Source organism: Malaya genurostris, chromosome 3, assembly GCF_030247185.1.
Source record: "Malaya genurostris strain Urasoe2022 chromosome 3, Malgen_1.1, whole genome shotgun sequence".
Taxonomy (NCBI): Eukaryota; Metazoa; Arthropoda; class Insecta; order Diptera; family Culicidae; genus Malaya; species Malaya genurostris.
This window is the reverse complement of record NC_080572.1, coordinates 1,634,563-1,652,692: the sequence shown is the minus strand read 5'-3', so window position 1 is coordinate 1,652,692 and position 18,130 is coordinate 1,634,563. Positions and strand designations below refer to the sequence as shown.

Below are 18,130 nucleotides of genomic sequence, written 5' to 3'. Positions count from 1 at the left end.
GACTACTCGTATCCCAATACTCAGCTTGGCTGTTCGACCCATTTCTCTACGAATGAAACATGAAGTAAATAGTTTTATTCACATTTTTATAATAAGATGATATTTTTCGAATCACGTCAATTTACCTTAAAAATGTCGAACACTTATTTTGAAGATGAAATATGATCTTTTCTCCTTTTTGCACAGAAAAATGTAACAAACAATTGGAAATATAATTCTTAAAGTGAGTTTTTGCAGCACAAGGATGTTACGTATCGATAGAGTGCAACAATGCTCGAGATACGCGTCACATCAAATGGACAGCAACGCTACTTGATTGGCGTGAGCCGCTATTACAAGCACAAGTTTCGAGTAGGTAAGACTAGGGATGTCGGAAATTTCGAATTACTCGATTATTTAATAATCGAGTATAATTTTGAAACTAATCGATTGAAATTTATTCGATTATCTGGGTTATTAATCGATTACTCGATTATTCATTCGATTATCAATATGGGATTTTTTTGATTATTCGATTAGCTCAATAATCGAATATTAGTTTTAAGTTAATCGATTAAATATTACTCGATTATCTGGGTTATTAATCGATCGATATTGCGACATCCCTAGGTAAGGCGTGCATCATTGTCCAGATCGGTGATCTGCGCAATAGGTGATTTCCCGAGTTAAACTGCAGATTACACAATACTTATAATATATATATATATATATATATATATATATATATATATATATATATATATATATATATATATATATATATATATATATATATATATATATATATATATATATATATATATAATGATTTTCTCTACTTCAAGTTTCCCATTTGGCATACATTTTTTTGAAATTCAAATTTTCCACTCCATTTAAACATACCTATGAGTGCTGAATACAAAATGTTTACTTAAAAATCAATACTCGCTTAGGTATACAAGTTACAGAAATTCTGCACTATTAGTTCCAGTAAGATGCGTCGAAGACAAAACCTAGAAATAATTGAAAGTTTTGTGTGTTTTACACTATTCATGAAGTTGTCAGCCCTCTTAAAATATGTCTTCAATATCAAGCAATCATATAATATGTTCATGCATTGATAGTATGTTGACTTCCTGTATTTGATGACCCTCGAGAGCCGGCATAGTTGCTATTGCTGGAATGATTGCGTGGCTGAGATCGGGATGAAGGTGGTCCAGTATTTCTTGTACTATTAATTGGGCGGCCACTAGACCGGATATCCACACTGTTTGCATTATTATTAGTTACTCCAGAATGGTTGTTACCAGAAGCAGATCTGTACCCAGTAATTAGAGATGAAGGGTCATTTGCATTATCTTTTCGATTTTTGAACATTGTGCTTCGTTGAGGATAACTTGTATCAGCTTTAGCAGAAACAAAATTGTTAGTTTGATTCTGTTGATAGAATCTTTCGTTGTTCTTGTAGAATGTTGACGTTGAGTTGCTGGCGCAGTTGTCATTAGGAAAACGAACTGAAAAATGAACGACATTAATTTCAAATACTGAATAATTTTTGCTTCAACTTCAACAACGACTTACCGTTTCCTCCACTATTCTGAGAGTAATGATGATTTGAATTACCCCTAGTGTTGCGTTGTTCATTTTGATGCGAAGGTTGGATTTTCTTAGTTTGTAAAGTTTGTTGTGGGTGCACTGTTAAATTAGATTCATCTGAAACGTTATTTATTTCATAATTCGATGCTGAGCATTCATTGTGCTGTTTTGTGTGGTTCACAGTTTTTGAATTAGTCGAAGACGTTTGTTTAGGCTGTGATTGTATCGATAAATTATAAACTGATTTTTCATTGAAGTTTCCCTCAACAGGTTTACTTTTATGAGTTGATTTGCCAGCCCATTCATCATCAAGTTTCACTAGAGTCGATTGTTTTTGTTTTTTGACCAAATTTTCTTGTTGATCTGCTGTTTGGTATGATTGACTTTCATTTGTCAAAGGTATTATCGATATATTGTCAGCAGGAATACTAGCTCGAAGCTTTTCTCTTACAGGTTCGACTAAACTATTAGCTCGTTTATTAGCTGGTATATGGTGTGAAGATTCGTGTAGACTTTGAATTAGTGTTGGGAACTGTTGTTCATTGGATTCACGACTAGGGTTCATAATATTGTCTTGCTGACCTGTGCTAAATTTTGTTGGGTTTATTTGTGGCAAATGTTGCTGATGAATTGTATGATTTTCATGCTGAACGATAGCAGGAACATTTTTCTGAATGCTTGTTTCTATTGTTGTAACATTCGATGAACACGATACGTTAGGAGTACTACAAGTGTCATTGTACTTGGAAGTAGATGGTTGTCGGATTTGAATATTATCAATTGACTTTAATTTTTCATTTGTTAGTTTATGTGATGGTTGAATATAATTCATAGTAGAGGCTACAATATTCGGAAATGGCTGATTATTGAATGCTGCTGGCTGGGGTGAGATCAATGTAGTTTTTTGATTTATAGAAGAAACTGTTGCATGTTCAGTTCCTGCCGCAGAATGGCTAGTTGGATTCGCTATGTCGCATATTATTTGGTTTTGTGGATGAGACTGCTGATTAATGTTGGATACCATAGGATGACCACTTTCAAATGGAGCTGGAGATGACACCGCGTCTGGTTTATCTATTTCAGATTCTTGCAAGAAGAAGAATATACCAGGTCCAATAACTTCGTGTATAGGGCGCATTTGTTGTTGAATGTAATGTTGCTTGAAATAAGCATTTTCAACAGCTTGTACAGTGGTAGGCCCAGGCTGATTTTCGGGGATGTGTTTTGATTCAGCAGCAGAATGTTGTATCACAGAAATGGCCATGGGCCCTGTTTGAACAAAATTGGTATTTGTTGGAACGTGTTCCATCTTTCCCGAAATAATCCCTGTGTTCGCACAGTTTTGCACTAAAGATGCAATACTTGGGGTATCTACTATAGGAAGATTTGAAGGACTTTTATAAGGATTGGCACGAATATTTATGTTCACAGGAAATGATGGTGGCGGTACAGCAGCAGCCGATGGTGACTCTCCAAAGTCCATAGAATTTTTTGTATCCTTGGAAGTGGATGTCATAGTTGACACATTTTCTGAATCCAAAGATTGTAGTGTGGGTATTTCCTTAACCAAGGAAACATTAGTTCCTCCTTCTACAATTACCTCCTTAGGTGTATCCATAACATCTTCTGTTGCATGTTCGGTCGATGGCTGTTCATCATCCTCTTTCTCTTCCTTTTCAATTACTATGATATCCTTTTCAAAATATCCACATTCTTGAACGTTAGTAATGATGGTTTTAATATGTACATAACTACTGTTTCCAAATGGTTTATTTCGCCCATCGATAACAGCCGTTAGGTGGTCTGCGGCATGCTTAACTGACGAAACAAATGTTGATTCTAATGTGTTTGTTGGGCGTCTGGGTTGTATTTCTTCATGTAATTTTTCAAGCAGTAATAAATCTTCGCTAGATATTTTACACGCGCCATTTTGACCATTACGGAAATCACACTGTACGCTATCATCCAAAAGCCGCTTCAAAACATCTTGAATCATCAAAACCTCTCTAACTTTAGCATTCTCTTGCTGAGCTTTCAAAAACGCGTTCTGTAAGATAGAAAAGTTTTACTCAAATCAATGTATTCTTGAATTTAAAGTCTTAGATGTTTCAAATAATGTGTGATGTTTAGAAAACTGAAATTCTTTTTGAAGTATCGATAGTATTTATTATAAACAATACATCTATGAATAGATAAATCGGTTGGTTCAGAAATTTGCTATCACGATATATGCATATGAGGTATCGACTTACTAGCACAAAATGATCCGAACCGATACTTTCTACACGATTGCATTATTCGTTTGTTAGCTTGGAGCTTGAACTTGAGCGACCACCCCTGGTTGCTACTCCGGATGATACTCCGTTACTGATCGGGATTAGCTGAAATTGTACAGGGATTTTATAGATGATCCGACCTGGGACTGGTAAATCATCCTTCAATGTACATCTTCTGGTAATCCTAAAATTCATTGATCAGTATCGGCGCCGGCCAGGCCCGAACGTAGATCGTCTAAGGAATGGGAAGGGATGTTAGTTCAACACTTGTTGTTACTAGAGGCCGTATATACTACTGCGCACTCCACAAGTGTCACGGGAGAAGGATATTTGTTAGTAAAAATTTCAGTATTCGTATTATTCGCGCGCGACTCAGTATGTTTCGGTTTCAAGATGCTCGGATGCACCACTAAACTCACTGACTTCCCGAGTGAACGTTTCAACAATATCCTATATTGAAGCCCCGGGAAGTCTTGATTCACAGCTCTTATTCGAGGAAACTAAAAAAAATTGCAATACTATCACGTAAAGAATAAAAACTTCACTATTTTTATAAATGAAATTACGTGATACAAAATAAACGAGTGAATAGGATTTAGACAAAATAGTTGATTCATTGCATTGACATATTCTAAACAGTTGTTATAAAATCATTTTAAATCACCAAATAAAGGTCAACAGATTTCACGCGCGTCTTGATTCTTTATTATATTTCCGCTTTATTATTTTAATTATTTATTAATATTATTAATTGGTTATATTGGTTGATCTGGGCAGCCGGCTACCGTGAAAAATATTAATTTATTGTTTGAAATATTAACATCAAATGTTTTTTACTATGTATTCAATATACCGATATATGTTATCTCTGTTATTAACTTTGTAATATCAACGGATTTGCGCAATAGTTGATTTTTATCATTCAATTTATAATCCTGAAAGACAATCAATAACATGGAAGAAGAAAACATTCCAAATAAAACTTTTCTTCGGAGCTAGACGGAAATTGATAGGAGATGAAGAGATAATTTAGTAAAATAGAGTAATCAGAAGTGAAACATAGAAAATATCTGATAACTGAAAGGAAAAAGAAACTCCTGCAATTGTCGCCTTTTACGACATGGAAGCAGGAACCCAGTGGATCTTTTCTTGGTTCATTTTTTTTCCGCTTGATTCCACACGGCACCTAGGCTGGTACTGTTCGGAGAGAGCTAATAGGTACTATCAATCTCCTAGTGGACCCCAGCCCCTATCAATCTGTAGGTCATTCTGAAAGCAAAAAACTTACATTTTTTCTCAAGCGGAATATTAAAAAAAATGAAATTCTAATTGATAGAAATCAATGTTTTTCCCTAATTACAAAAGAATATTCTTTGATTATTCGAATTTCAACTACAAATAAATAAAAATTCACTGGAGAATAAAACTTTCCTATCTATTTTGATAGCTTCATTAGAAAACATCATCGTTTGTACAACAGCACCATCTACACGTCGAACTGTCGTTAGAAGGCCAATAGATTTTTCAAGATAGCATAGACTGATTTTTTGTTGTTGTGGAAAACTCCCGGGGAAAACCTAGTTATACTGATAAATGCCTACGGGGATAGTGTCTTGAGTTCAACTCGTATTTACGTGTGGTTTTCACGTTTCAGAAACGAATAGATGTTCATTGAATACCACTTTTGTTCTCTGCGCTCCTCAATTTCTACGATGTACGAAAACGTAAAAATCAACTGAATGTGAGATGCAAAGATGCCAGGTAAAATATTCCAATATCTTCGAGTAGGGTTGAAAAAGCCTGTGTACACGAAAAATAAGTGCGGACTCAAGTTATCTGTAAAAAGTTATACACGGAGAAAAAAGAAAAGACGGCGGCAATTTTGAAAGTCTGTAAAAATGTTGACGAATGTCTGCGAAAAATCTTTATTTTTTATTTTGATTGAAATTGAACTAAAGAAAAAATTATTCTCTGTTATTTGTGAAGGAACTCTTATTAATTCGTATATCCAGAACTTAAACTATGGGGCTGGACCAAAATCTTCAAGTATGGAATTCTTTATAAAAATTTGTAAAAGTCGTTATCTTTGGTCAGGCCAGTACAGAAGATTTCGTTCCGGAAGAGGCTCACAGATAAAACACAAATATCTAACTGATGGTTCTAGGTACGCCTTTAGTACATTTTTTTTCACGAAAGCATGAGTACATATTAATAGAAATAATTTTCCTAATTTGCATTGATAATAATTAACAATTTAATTGAATCGTTTCATGTTCTGGATGGGCCTGAGGGATTGAAGCAAAATATTCTGTGTTAAAGGGAAAAGAGATCGAGTTTTACCTTTCTCATATCATACCTTATGATAAAAAAAACCGGAATTTTCATTTTAAAATTCCCGCGCTTGTCCAATGTGGTAAACTTTTATTCTCTCAACGTTGGCAACACTTTTATACACGTTCTGTCAAATTTTGACGCATATCGTACGATTAGTTTTTGTTTGGCGTCTATACAAAGAAGTTAGTGTGGCGATTTTTATAATGGATGAAAATTTAGAACAACGTGCGTGCATCAAATTTTGTGTTGCAAATAGATTAAAGTGTTCCGAAACGTTGAAAATGTTAGGAAAAGCCTTTGGTGAATCGTGTCTAGGAAAAACACAGGCATGCGAGTGGTATAAACGCTTCAAAGGTGGTCGTACAAGCTTGGATCATGATGAGATCCCTGGCCACCCAACAACATTTGTTACTGAAGAAAACATTGAATCGGCGAAGCAAATCGTGTTGCAAAATCGTTCTGTACCGATTAGAGAGATTGCTGTGTTGTTGGGCATCTCTTATGGATCAGCCGAACACATTTTAACTGATGTTTTGGGTTTGAAACGCGTCGCTTCTCGGCTGGTGCCAAAAAAGCTGAATTTCATTCAAAAACAGCGTCGTGTTGATGTGGCCAAAGAGATGATTTCCAACGCAGATAGTGACCCCACATTCATCGAATGCACCATAACTGGTGATGAGGTGTGGATCTATGAATATGACGTCGAAACCGCACAACAATCGACCGAATGGCGCTTCGAAGGCGAGCCGAAACCATCCATTATAAACATCGCCACTTCTTTGTATAGACGCCAAACAAAAACTAATCTTACGATATGCGTCAAAATTTGACAGAATGTGTATAAAAGTGTTGCCAACGTTGAGAGAATAAAAGTTTACCGATTGGCCAAGCGCGGGAATTTTAAAATGAAATTCCGATTCTTTTTTTTATCATAAGGTATATCAAAAGCACCAGAAAGAGCTGTCAAAAATTTCGAAATAGAAAATCATATCGATTATTTAGGGACAGTTAAACCGATTTTCACAAACTTATATTCAAATAAAGTGTCTTATAATCCCTTCTGATCCTATCCAATTTTATCGAGATCCAACTACCAGTCTGAAAACAATGAGTGTTGAAAATTTCAATTCGCCATAATAAGTGACGATGCAGCATGAACAAAATCTTCTTAGTAGCAATTAAATACTCTAAAAATGTCACAAATGTAATAATGAATTCAATATAAAGGTCTTATGGTTTAATAGATTTCTATGCAGTTTCAGTCGCATACGCGTGTGGCTCCGGAACAGGATAATGAGTGCTTCAAATTTTAAAGTATATAAGTATAAAGCATAAAGTATGTTTAAGTTTCCTTGCTGTCTTCGCTTAGAATAAGTAATTATTTATGTAACTGCGCACTTATGTTGACTTAACAATTTGTTAAATTTAAACCACAGACTACCAGACAGGACACTCAAACTAGATTCTTCAATCATTTTAACGGTCATTTCGAAAATTCCTTTATTTGGGACAGTACTCACATGTGTCATGATGGCGCCACGTTACCATATCAAAAACATCCTGTCTGTCATCTAGACTGTGTTTATTTTTTTCATTTACCAACAGAGTTGCCATTCATACAGAATTACCTGTAATGTATTGATTTGTCTTGACACGCGCGTCTTGATTCTTTATTATATTTCCGCTTTATTATTTTAATTATTTATTAATATTATTAATTGGTTATATTGGTTGATCTGGGCAGCCGGCTACCGTGAAAAATATTAATTTATTGTTTGAAATATTAACATCAAATGTTTTTTACTATGTATTCAATATACCGATATATGTTATCTCTGTTATTAACTTTGTAATATCAACGGATTTGCGCAATAGTTGATTTTTATCATTCAATTTATAATCCTGAAAGACAATCAATAACATGGAAGAAGAAAACATTCCAAATAAAACTTTTCTTCGGAGCTAGACGGAAATTGATAGGAGATGAAGAGATAATTTAGTAAAATAGAGTAATCAGAAGTGAAACATAGAAAATATCTGATAACTGAAAGGAAAAAGAAACTCCTGCAATTGTCGCCTTTTACGACATGGAAGCAGGAACCCAGTGGATCTTTTCTTGGTTCATTTTTTTTCCGCTTGATTCCACACGGCACCTAGGCTGGTACTGTTCGGAGAGAGCTAATAGGTACTATCAATCTCCTAGTGGACCCCAGCCCCTATCAATCTGTAGGTCATTCTGAAAGCAAAAAACTTACATTTTTTCTCAAGCGGAATATTAAAAAAAATGAAATTCTAATTGATAGAAATCAATGTTTTTCCCTAATTACAAAAGAATATTCTTTGATTATTCGAATTTCAACTACAAATAAATAAAAATTCACTGGAGAATAAAACTTTCCTATCTATTTTGATAGCTTCATTAGAAAACATCATCGTTTGTACAACAGCACCATCTACACGTCGAACTGTCGTTAGAAGGCCAATAGATTTTTCAAGATAGCATAGACTGATTTTTTGTTGTTGTGGAAAACTCCCGGGGAAAACCTAGTTATACTGATAAATGCCTACGGGGATACCCTATGAAATTTGTCGACCCGTATCGGTCCGATCATCGGCCCGATTATCGGACCGATTGAGCACGATATGGGGCCGATCGTAGCGCTTCGATCGGCCCGTCATCGGACAATTCTGCACCATTTGCATCAACCGCGTCGTCCTAAGAAATCTTTATTTTTACATTATGTATCGCTAGAGAAACAGAGCGAAGGAATATCAAACAAGGCATTTTCAAGCCGACGTCTTCCCGATAAGGTGTGGTATAGTGTTAAACATTCTTTTGTTTCGACCATAGAGGCTTTAACCTTAAGGTCATTCGCCTCTTAGGGCCAGAAAAACTCTGGCCCTATGCTCGGAGTTGAAAATCCAACCCCGATATATCCCATCCTCTGCGTATAAGACATCCGCTCTCTGCTTTGGTATTTTCATCACTCTTTTGTTCTATCGATACACTATGTAAGCTTGAAACGCAGTCAAAAGCTTTCTTGCACGATGCGTCCGATGCTCGGATTTACTGGGTAGTGTCTTGAGTTCAACTCGTATTTACGTGTGGTTTTCACGTTTCAGAAACGAATAGATGTTCATTGAATACCACTTTTGTTCTCTGCGCTCCTCAATTTCTACGATGTACGAAAACGTAAAAATCAACTGAATGTGAGATGCAAAGATGCCAGGTAAAATATTCCAATATCTTCGAGTAGGGTTGAAAAAGCCTGTGTACACGAAAAATAAGTGCGGACTCAAGTTATCTGTAAAAAGTTATACACGGAGAAAAAAGAAAAGACGGCGGCAATTTTGAAAGTCTGTAAAAATGTTGACGAATGTCTGCGAAAAATCTTTATTTTTTATTTTGATTGAAATTGAACTAAAGAAAAAATTATTCTCTGTTATTTGTGAAGGAACTCTTATTAATTCGTATATCCAGAACTTAAACTATGGGGCTGGACCAAAATCTTCAAGTATGGAATTCTTTATAAAAATTTGTAAAAGTCGTTATCTTTGGTCAGGCCAGTACAGAAGATTTCGTTCCGGAAGAGGCTCACAGATAAAACACAAATATCTAACTGATGGTTCTAGGTACGCCTTTAGTACATTTTTTTCACGAAAGCATGAGTACATATTAATAGAAATAATTTTCCTAATTTGCATTGATAATAATTAACAATTTAATTGAATCGTTTCATGTTCTGGATGGGCCTGAGGGATTGAAGCAAAATATTCTGTGTTAAAGGGAAAAGAGATCGAGTTTTACCTTTCTCATATCATACCTTATGATAAAAAAAAACCGGAATTTTCATTTTAAAATTCCCGCGCTTGTCCAATGTGGTAAACTTTTATTCTCTCAACGTTGGCAACACTTTTATACACGTTCTGTCAAATTTTGACGCATATCGTACGATTAGTTTTTGTTTGGCGTCTATACAAAGAAGTTAGTGTGGCGATTTTTATAATGGATGAAAATTTAGAACAACGTGCGTGCATCAAATTTTGTGTTGCAAATAGATTAAAGTGTTCCGAAACGTTGAAAATGTTAGGAAAAGCCTTTGGTGAATCGTGTCTAGGAAAAACACAGGCATGCGAGTGGTATAAACGCTTCAAAGGTGGTCGTACAAGCTTGGATCATGATGAGATCCCTGGCCACCCAACAACATTTGTTACTGAAGAAAACATTGAATCGGCGAAGCAAATCGTGTTGCAAAATCGTTCTGTACCGATTAGAGAGATTGCTGTGTTGTTGGGCATCTCTTATGGATCAGCCGAACACATTTTAACTGATGTTTTGGGTTTGAAACGCGTCGCTTCTCGGCTGGTGCCAAAAAAGCTGAATTTCATTCAAAAACAGCGTCGTGTTGATGTGGCCAAAGAGATGATTTCCAACGCAGATAGTGACCCCACATTCATCGAATGCACCATAACTGGTGATGAGGTGTGGATCTATGAATATGACGTCGAAACCGCACAACAATCGACCGAATGGCGCTTCGAAGGCGAGCCGAAACCATCCATTATAAACATCGCCACTTCTTTGTATAGACGCCAAACAAAAACTAATCTTACGATATGCGTCAAAATTTGACAGAATGTGTATAAAAGTGTTGCCAACGTTGAGAGAATAAAAGTTTACCGATTGGCCAAGCGCGGGAATTTTAAAATGAAATTCCGATTCTTTTTTTTATCATAAGGTATATCAAAAGCACCAGGAAGAGCTGTCAAAAATTTCGAAATAGAAAATCATATCGATTATTTAGGGACAGTTAAACCGATTTTCACAAACTTATATTCAAATAAAGTGTCTTATAATCCCTTCTGATCCTATCCAATTTTATCGAGATCCAACTACCAGTCTGAAAACAATGAGTGTTGAAAATTTCAATTCGCCATAATAAGTGACGATGCAGCATGAACAAAATCTTCTTAGTAGCAATTAAATACTCTAAAAATGTCACAAATGTAATAATGAATTCAATATAAAGGTCTTATGGTTTAATAGATTTCTATGCAGTTTCAGTCGCATACGCGTGTGGCTCCGGAACAGGATAATGAGTGCTTCAAATTTTAAAGTATATAAGTATAAAGCATAAAGTATGTTTAAGTTTCCTTGCTGTCTTCGCTTAGAATAAGTAATTATTTATGTAACTGCGCACTTATGTTGACTTAACAATTTGTTAAATTTAAACCACAGACTACCAGACAGGACACTCAAACTAGATTCTTCAATCATTTTAACGGTCATTTCGAAAATTCCTTTATTTGGGACAGTACTCACATGTGTCATGATGGCGCCACGTTACCATATCAAAAACATCCTGTCTGTCATCTAGACTGTGTTTATTTTTTTCATTTACCAACAGAGTTGCCATTCATACAGAATTACCTGTAATGTATTGATTTGTATACGTCCATGCGAATTTCATGCAGGATACAGATTCAATACATATTGTTAACACTACACACTAAGATTCGATTCCGTTGTTCGGTAATTTTTTTGACGAAAACATTCGGTAATCAATAGAAAATACCGATATTTCGGTACATGAACTTCATTTACAACAATTATGCAAATTTTTACCGGACGATCAGTTTTACGCAAGTTTTCATTACAGAATTCTGTAAATAGATATACAATTCATACGGTAAATCTGAATAGTCGCCGAGTACGGTAAATACTGATAATCGTGAAAACTAAATGTCAAACAGTTATTAAAATTTTCAGTAAGTGTCTTTTTATAAACCAAACGAAAAAATATCTTGAAGGGTTCGTCGAATGGAATGAGGTACAAGTGCACAAGTTTTTAAAACATTAGAATTACTCAAAACTTTTTGTTTATTTATAGACAGAAAATAATTTCATATCACTATGTCCACTTGCTGCTAATACATTTCGTTTGAGAGTTATTTGTGGTGGAATTGATGGGGTGTGCAATGCTCCGAAAGGCGCTCATAATTCCGGTCAACCGGGAAATGAAGTTAAATTTTTCCTAGACATTTTTTATATGTTTTCGTGGATATATAGTGCATCGTAGTCACGACTGGTTCGAATTTTCTTTAACCGTTTCTAAGAAAAATATCCAAATCCAAAGTATGTTGTTTTATGAAATTCGAAAATCTATTCCAATTCAGAATTTTAACCAAACACAAAAAAATTACCGAACCATTGGTTAGATCCATTTGGTTTACAGTTTACGGTAGTTGTTTGACAATTCAGCAATAACCGAACGATCGGTATTCAATTCAATTACCGAATTGATTACCGAACGTTCAGCTGTTGAAAATTCGGTAAAAAATTACCGAATTCTGCGAAAATTTTTAAGTGTGTATATACATAATTGTGCCTACTTCTCATCCTCCAACGCAATACAAAATCGAACCCGTTTTGTTACAATATTTACTTGCTTCTGATCTGCCGCCACTTAATTTCGGCTGAAAACTACCAACACAATAAAAAATAGTCTAGATGAACAACGTTGAGTCAAATAAATGGTTACCTTCCAACATCGCGAAAAAGTTAAATATATTATCAACGTAATCCAATAATTTATTGTGACGATTCATTTTCAAATATTTTGATGAAATCAGGCAACCCTGCAAGCAGCTGATCGGTGTTGACAAACGAGGGGAAACCAACTAGTAAAAAAACTTTTACATAACACAAGGGGTGTACAGATAGTAAATAGTTCGCGCAGTACAATATAGGTGGAACTAGTGCATCACGAAAAATTATTTTTATAAGAATTTACTCATACTGTCATGTCTGTTAGTCTGTGTTTAAACGATGATGTTCATTATTGAAACGGTGACAACGAGCATTTGCTTGTTATGGCCGCCAAATAATCCATGATTTGAGCTCCGCTTTCCACAAATTATTTTTTTCTAATAGCATGGGGCAATTTACTAGTCAGTGAGGAGTCGCCAAAGAAATATTGATCTATTTTGCAGAGTGTGTAGGATGATGAGAGCAATTATAGCTTCCTATTCCAGAACACTGTGTAAACATTCTTGAGATAATACCAGAGATGCCAGGTAAAAATTCAAATATCTTCAGATATGGTTGGAAAAGTCTGTATATCCAAAAAAAAATATCTGCAGTCAGCAAGTATGCCGTGACAATTTCAAAAGTTTGTAAATTTTGACGAAAATCTGCGAAAACCACGATGTTCAAAAGTCTGCACAATAAAAAATATCTGCAGCACTATGTACGAAATCTGCAAATTTACAGACAAATCTGCAGATTTGCAAAATAAAGCATTTTCATAAAGGAAACGGAGAGGTTAGAGCAAATAAAAAGCAACCATGTAAAAATCACAAACATTTCCCTACTATTCCAGTAATAACCAATATTCGAAAGTGGTAAAGTATTGCAAATTTTACGTTGTTGTAAATTTGTTTAAAAATTTTAGTAATTTTTTTTAAATAACTATTTATTGGAATATGAGTTAAAATTAAATTATTAAGATTCAAATTGGGTGTTCAGCCACAAATGGTGACTTTTCAGCCCTAATTTTAGTAACTTAGTTAAGAAATATGAAGGATTACAGAGACGAACTACGGGGATATTATTTATCTAACTTTTGCCACAGACTAACAGACATGACAGTATGAGTAAATTCTAATAAAAATTACTTTTCGTGATGCACTAGTTCCACCTATATTGTACTGCGCGAACTATTTACTATCTGTACACCCCTTGTGTTATGTAAAAGTTTTTTTACTAGTTGGTTTCCCCTCGTTTGTCAACACCGATCAGCTGCTTGCAGGGATGCCTGATTTCATCAAAATATTTGAAAATGAATCGTCACAATGATTTATTGGATTACGTTAATAATATATTTAACTTTTTCTTGATGTTGGAGGGTAACCATTTATTCGACTCAAATTTGTTCATCTAGACTATTTTTTATTGTGTTGGTAGTTTTCACCCGAAATTAAGTGGCGGCAGACCAGAAGCAAGTAAATATTGTAACAAAACGGGTTCGATTTTTTATTGAGTTGGAGGATGAGAAGTAGGCGCAATTATGTATATAGTTTAGGCAATATCAAAGATAAACTCAAGATAGAGTAGTCTGCGATTTCTTAGGTATCATTTGAATAGGACCCCTCGATGAGCTCGGTTCACTGTCAATTTGAGTATTTTGAAGCAAAACAACAAGTGTCTGATCACTAGATGCGTCGTAACTATGACAATGATTGTTTATGTTTGGAAAAATATCAAGTTACAGTATGAACGATATTGAGAAATTTCGCTTTATATCAGTGATTCTTAGAATAAGAAAGTGAAAACTACTTAGAACCATTGTCTAGAATTTATTTAGTTTGTTATAGCCTCATCCCATGAAGCATCAGTTGTGGCAAGAAATCATTATATGCTGAATGTAAACATATGTGTGCTTCCTTTCTAACTTGTATTGTTTCCATGGCATTTTGTCGGAACTAGTCGATGCTTGTTAACGGAGGGTCAATAAAATTACATTATTACTGAACCAACTGGTTCACGATTACTGACCCAACATTTTTCAATGAAACGTATGGAACATTGTAATCTTCAGTTTATCTTTGGCAATATGTATTAAATCTGTATCCTGCATGAAATTCGCATGGACGTATACAAATCAATACATTACAGGTAATTCTGTATGAATGGCAACTCTGTTGGTAAATGAAAAAAATAAAGACAGTCTAGATGACAGACATGATGTTTTTGATAGGGTAACGTGGCGCCATCATGACACATGTGAGTACTGTCCCAAATAATGGAATATTCGAAATGACCGTTAAAATGATTGAAGAATCAAATTTGAGTGTCCTGTCTGTTAGTCTGTGCTTTTGCCTCCCAATGAAAGATTTCGGGTACCCCTCTGAGTGCGTGCCTGTCTTTGGTACGCGATAAAAACTGAACGAATTTTTTTGAGTAACGTCAACACAGTTTCGACTATCAATACGTACACGCTCTTCGGGCATAACTCATGGTTTGAGCTCCGATCACTCAAATTCCTAAACAGGAACAATATGTCAAAATTTGAGTATGGATTTGAGTGAAAATTGCTCAGGCCATGAGTTCTCTCGCATTTATTCATACATTAGAGTAAGCGTTGAGTTTTCAAACATTTCAGTGAAAAAAATACTTCTAGCAGTTCAATGCGTTATCTTTATCGGATTATTCTTATCGAATTTGAGGATGCAAGAATACGTCGTTTTTCATTGTTCGTTCTTTTCTAGATCTAAGTTTTGAAACCATAAATTATCAATCATAGATGTTTTCAATAGAAATTTTGTGGTTTAAATTATGCTAAGTGAGAAGAACGACCTAAGGATATCAACATCGTTCAATTTCGATTCCAAACTGGTCAAAAGGTTTTGAATCTCTCTTCTGGGCTTTCCATTAAAAAGAATGAAGAATGACTTTGTATTTAAACATTTACGAAAAAGTTTTAAACATTTACAAAAAATGTCTTTATTTTGAGGGCAAGGAACTCAAGTTTTTTTTCCATATTTTGAGTAAAAAATACTCAAATTTTGAAAGCTTCGTCTCTTAACTCTACTCATTTAGATAGGTGGTGACTCAAGTTTAAAGTACGGGCACTTTTTGTGAATTTGAGTGGTGTGTCACTCAATTTTGAGTTATGTTGAATGAGGGTGTCCAGCCTTGACTTGTCTCCCAATTATTTCTTTTTATTCCCGCATATCAAGGAAAAAAAATACGTGGTCAACGATTTTCGACACGAGAAGATGCTATTGAAGCATTCAAAAATCATGTGTTTGAAGTACCATCTTCACAGTGGCAAACATACTTTTCTGATTGGTTCGAACGCATTCAAAAGTTTATCGATCATCATGGAGAATACTTTGAAAAACAATAAAGCCATTTTCACTGCTCTCGTATGGAAGCATAAGACCTTTTATTTGAAGTTTGTGAAATTCAGTAGAACCATTTCTGAGGAAACGAGCTGAATTTCAGATCACTATTTCCGATACTTCCTGAGGCGGAATCCGGGAGATGGGATAGTCGAAGGGAGTTGGTCTGGTCAGTAATGATCATAACCAATGAATTGGAATAGTATAAAACATAATTTAGAAAAAAGTTTCGTATGAATCGCAATGGGTGGCTCACAAAACAGTAAGTATTATCGTTTTTTTTATATTATAATTAGGGTTAAATCAGGGTAAAATTAGGGTTAAATAATAATAATATCATTATTATTAATAATAAAATAATTACAATATTGTCATAAAGCAAAGATCAGCAACTTCCACGAATTAGTTACTGTATCGTGTTGCATTAAGCATAGTGTTGATAGTTTTACTTACTCGTCTAGCCTCTTTTTTAGCATCTTTGTTTGCTGCAGTTGCAATCGATTGAAATTGTTTACAAAGCTCTCGAGTCAGCTCCAGAGATGTTAGACATTCTTCATACTTCGATACGGCATTCTTCTGATCTCCAGTTAAACGTTTTCCGGATTTCTCGACTGCCTTATATGTCTCCAATTTGTTCTAGATAATACAAGAAATTCAAGCTTAGAAGTTTTATGTAAACGTTTTATCCATGTATTAAATTATTGTTTACCTTTCGCTTCTCCAAGTTACGGATTTTATGCTCAATTATAAGAATAATCTGTTGCAGAGGATTCACCGGATGTTCTCTGTTTCCGTTATTACTGATCCCAATGCTTGCCATAACTTGAGATGATTGAACTTCTGTCGCCGAATTGCATCCTTCAACTCCAGTATTCTCAATAGAATTATTGAATGTATCAGATGTACAGTTTTTATCACCTTCCAACACTTTCAAGCTAGGCATTTTCACTCGTATTTTGTTCACTGTTGCTACTTTCACAGAACCTGTACTTGAAGATCAAAATTGCTTGAAAATCAATTTTAATCTGTAAAACAACTAAATTTGCAACCGCTTCACAGCCGAGACAAAGAGAATCTGTCGAGTAAAATCACTTACCTTTACCCATGCAGCAGTAGTGAACGCAGCGCCATTTTGCTATGCATTTATTACACTATAAAAAACTACCTAGATATTAACTACCGATTTCTACATATTACCAATAAATGTGTGTGTTTTGGGCACAAGAGGCTTGGGTCGAGGGGCATAGCAATATTCATTATTACTAAATTCAAGGTGTTGTTGAAAATTGAGTTCGGATGTTGAATGTGTGAGAAATCAAATCAGAGTTAAACTAGGGCCTAAATTCTATTGCTTTTGAAACTTATAAGACCGAGAATATCTTTAATTTGAAGTAATGTTGAAAACGCACAAAACTCAAATCCGGAATTTGTTCTAGGATAGCCGAAGGAAAATAGTATCAATTATGGCTTATATTCATCTGATTTGAACAACCACAGATCTGAGGTGTCATTGTTATGATTTCAATTGAACTGTCAATGCGGTTCCATCTGCTTGTTTACAATTGCCACACTGCTCGTTGTTCCCCACCGGTGAGGTGTATTGATACCGAATAGTGAGTAACCGGGTAACGGCTCCACTAGGTATCCCATATACGGAAACCATTAGTTAGAGTAAGCTGTCTCTGTTCGATAGATTGACAACTATTTTCGTGTTGTAATGCTAAAGCCTAAAGCCGAAGCAAAGATATTACATTCGATTTTATCACAGTTCGTAGATTAAAGGTCAATTAATCGGCAACATAATATTGCGACTCTACTAATGAGATGATTATTGATACAATCAATGGGTGTATTACAAATTGATCTGAAAATCTTATAATTGTGTAGATATTTGAAGGTGCACGTTTAGCACAGACTAACAGACATGACAGTATGAGTAAATTCTTATAAAAATAATTTTTCGTGATGCACTAGTTCCACCTATATTGTACTGCGCGAACTATTTACTATCTGTACACCCCTTGTGTTATGTAAAATTT

At 35.0% G+C, this 18,130-nt stretch overlaps 1 protein-coding gene across 1 annotated transcript; it reads right to left on the bottom strand.

Moving 5' to 3' along the window:
• Positions 1 to 889: 889 nt before the first annotated feature.
• On the bottom strand, positions 890 to 17,179 carry LOC131435987 (caprin homolog). The gene is made up of 4 exons (XM_058604318.1): positions 16,801 to 17,179; positions 16,545 to 16,727; positions 1,561 to 3,622; positions 890 to 1,493 (listed from the first exon to the last, which is right to left on the bottom strand). Exons 1-4 carry the CDS (start codon positions 17,032 to 17,034, stop codon positions 1,090 to 1,092), a joined length of 2,883 nt encoding a protein of 960 aa, XP_058460301.1. The 5' UTR covers positions 17,035 to 17,179; the 3' UTR covers positions 890 to 1,089.
• Positions 17,180 to 18,130: the final 951 nt, after the last annotated feature.

Excerpts from the sequence above, each read along its gene's own strand:
- LOC131435987 (XM_058604318.1), bottom strand. The coding sequence starts at position 17,034 with ATGCCTAGCTTGAAAGTGTTGGAAGGTGATAAAAACTGTACATCTGAT. Across the intron at positions 16,728-16,800 it reads GTAACTTGGAGAAGCGAAAG|AACAAATTGGAGACATATAA; the intron begins GTAAACAATAAT and ends TGTATTATCTAG. Across the intron at positions 1,494-1,560 it reads TCAGAATAGTGGAGGAAACG|TTCGTTTTCCTAATGACAAC; the intron begins GTAAGTCGTTGT and ends TTCATTTTTCAG.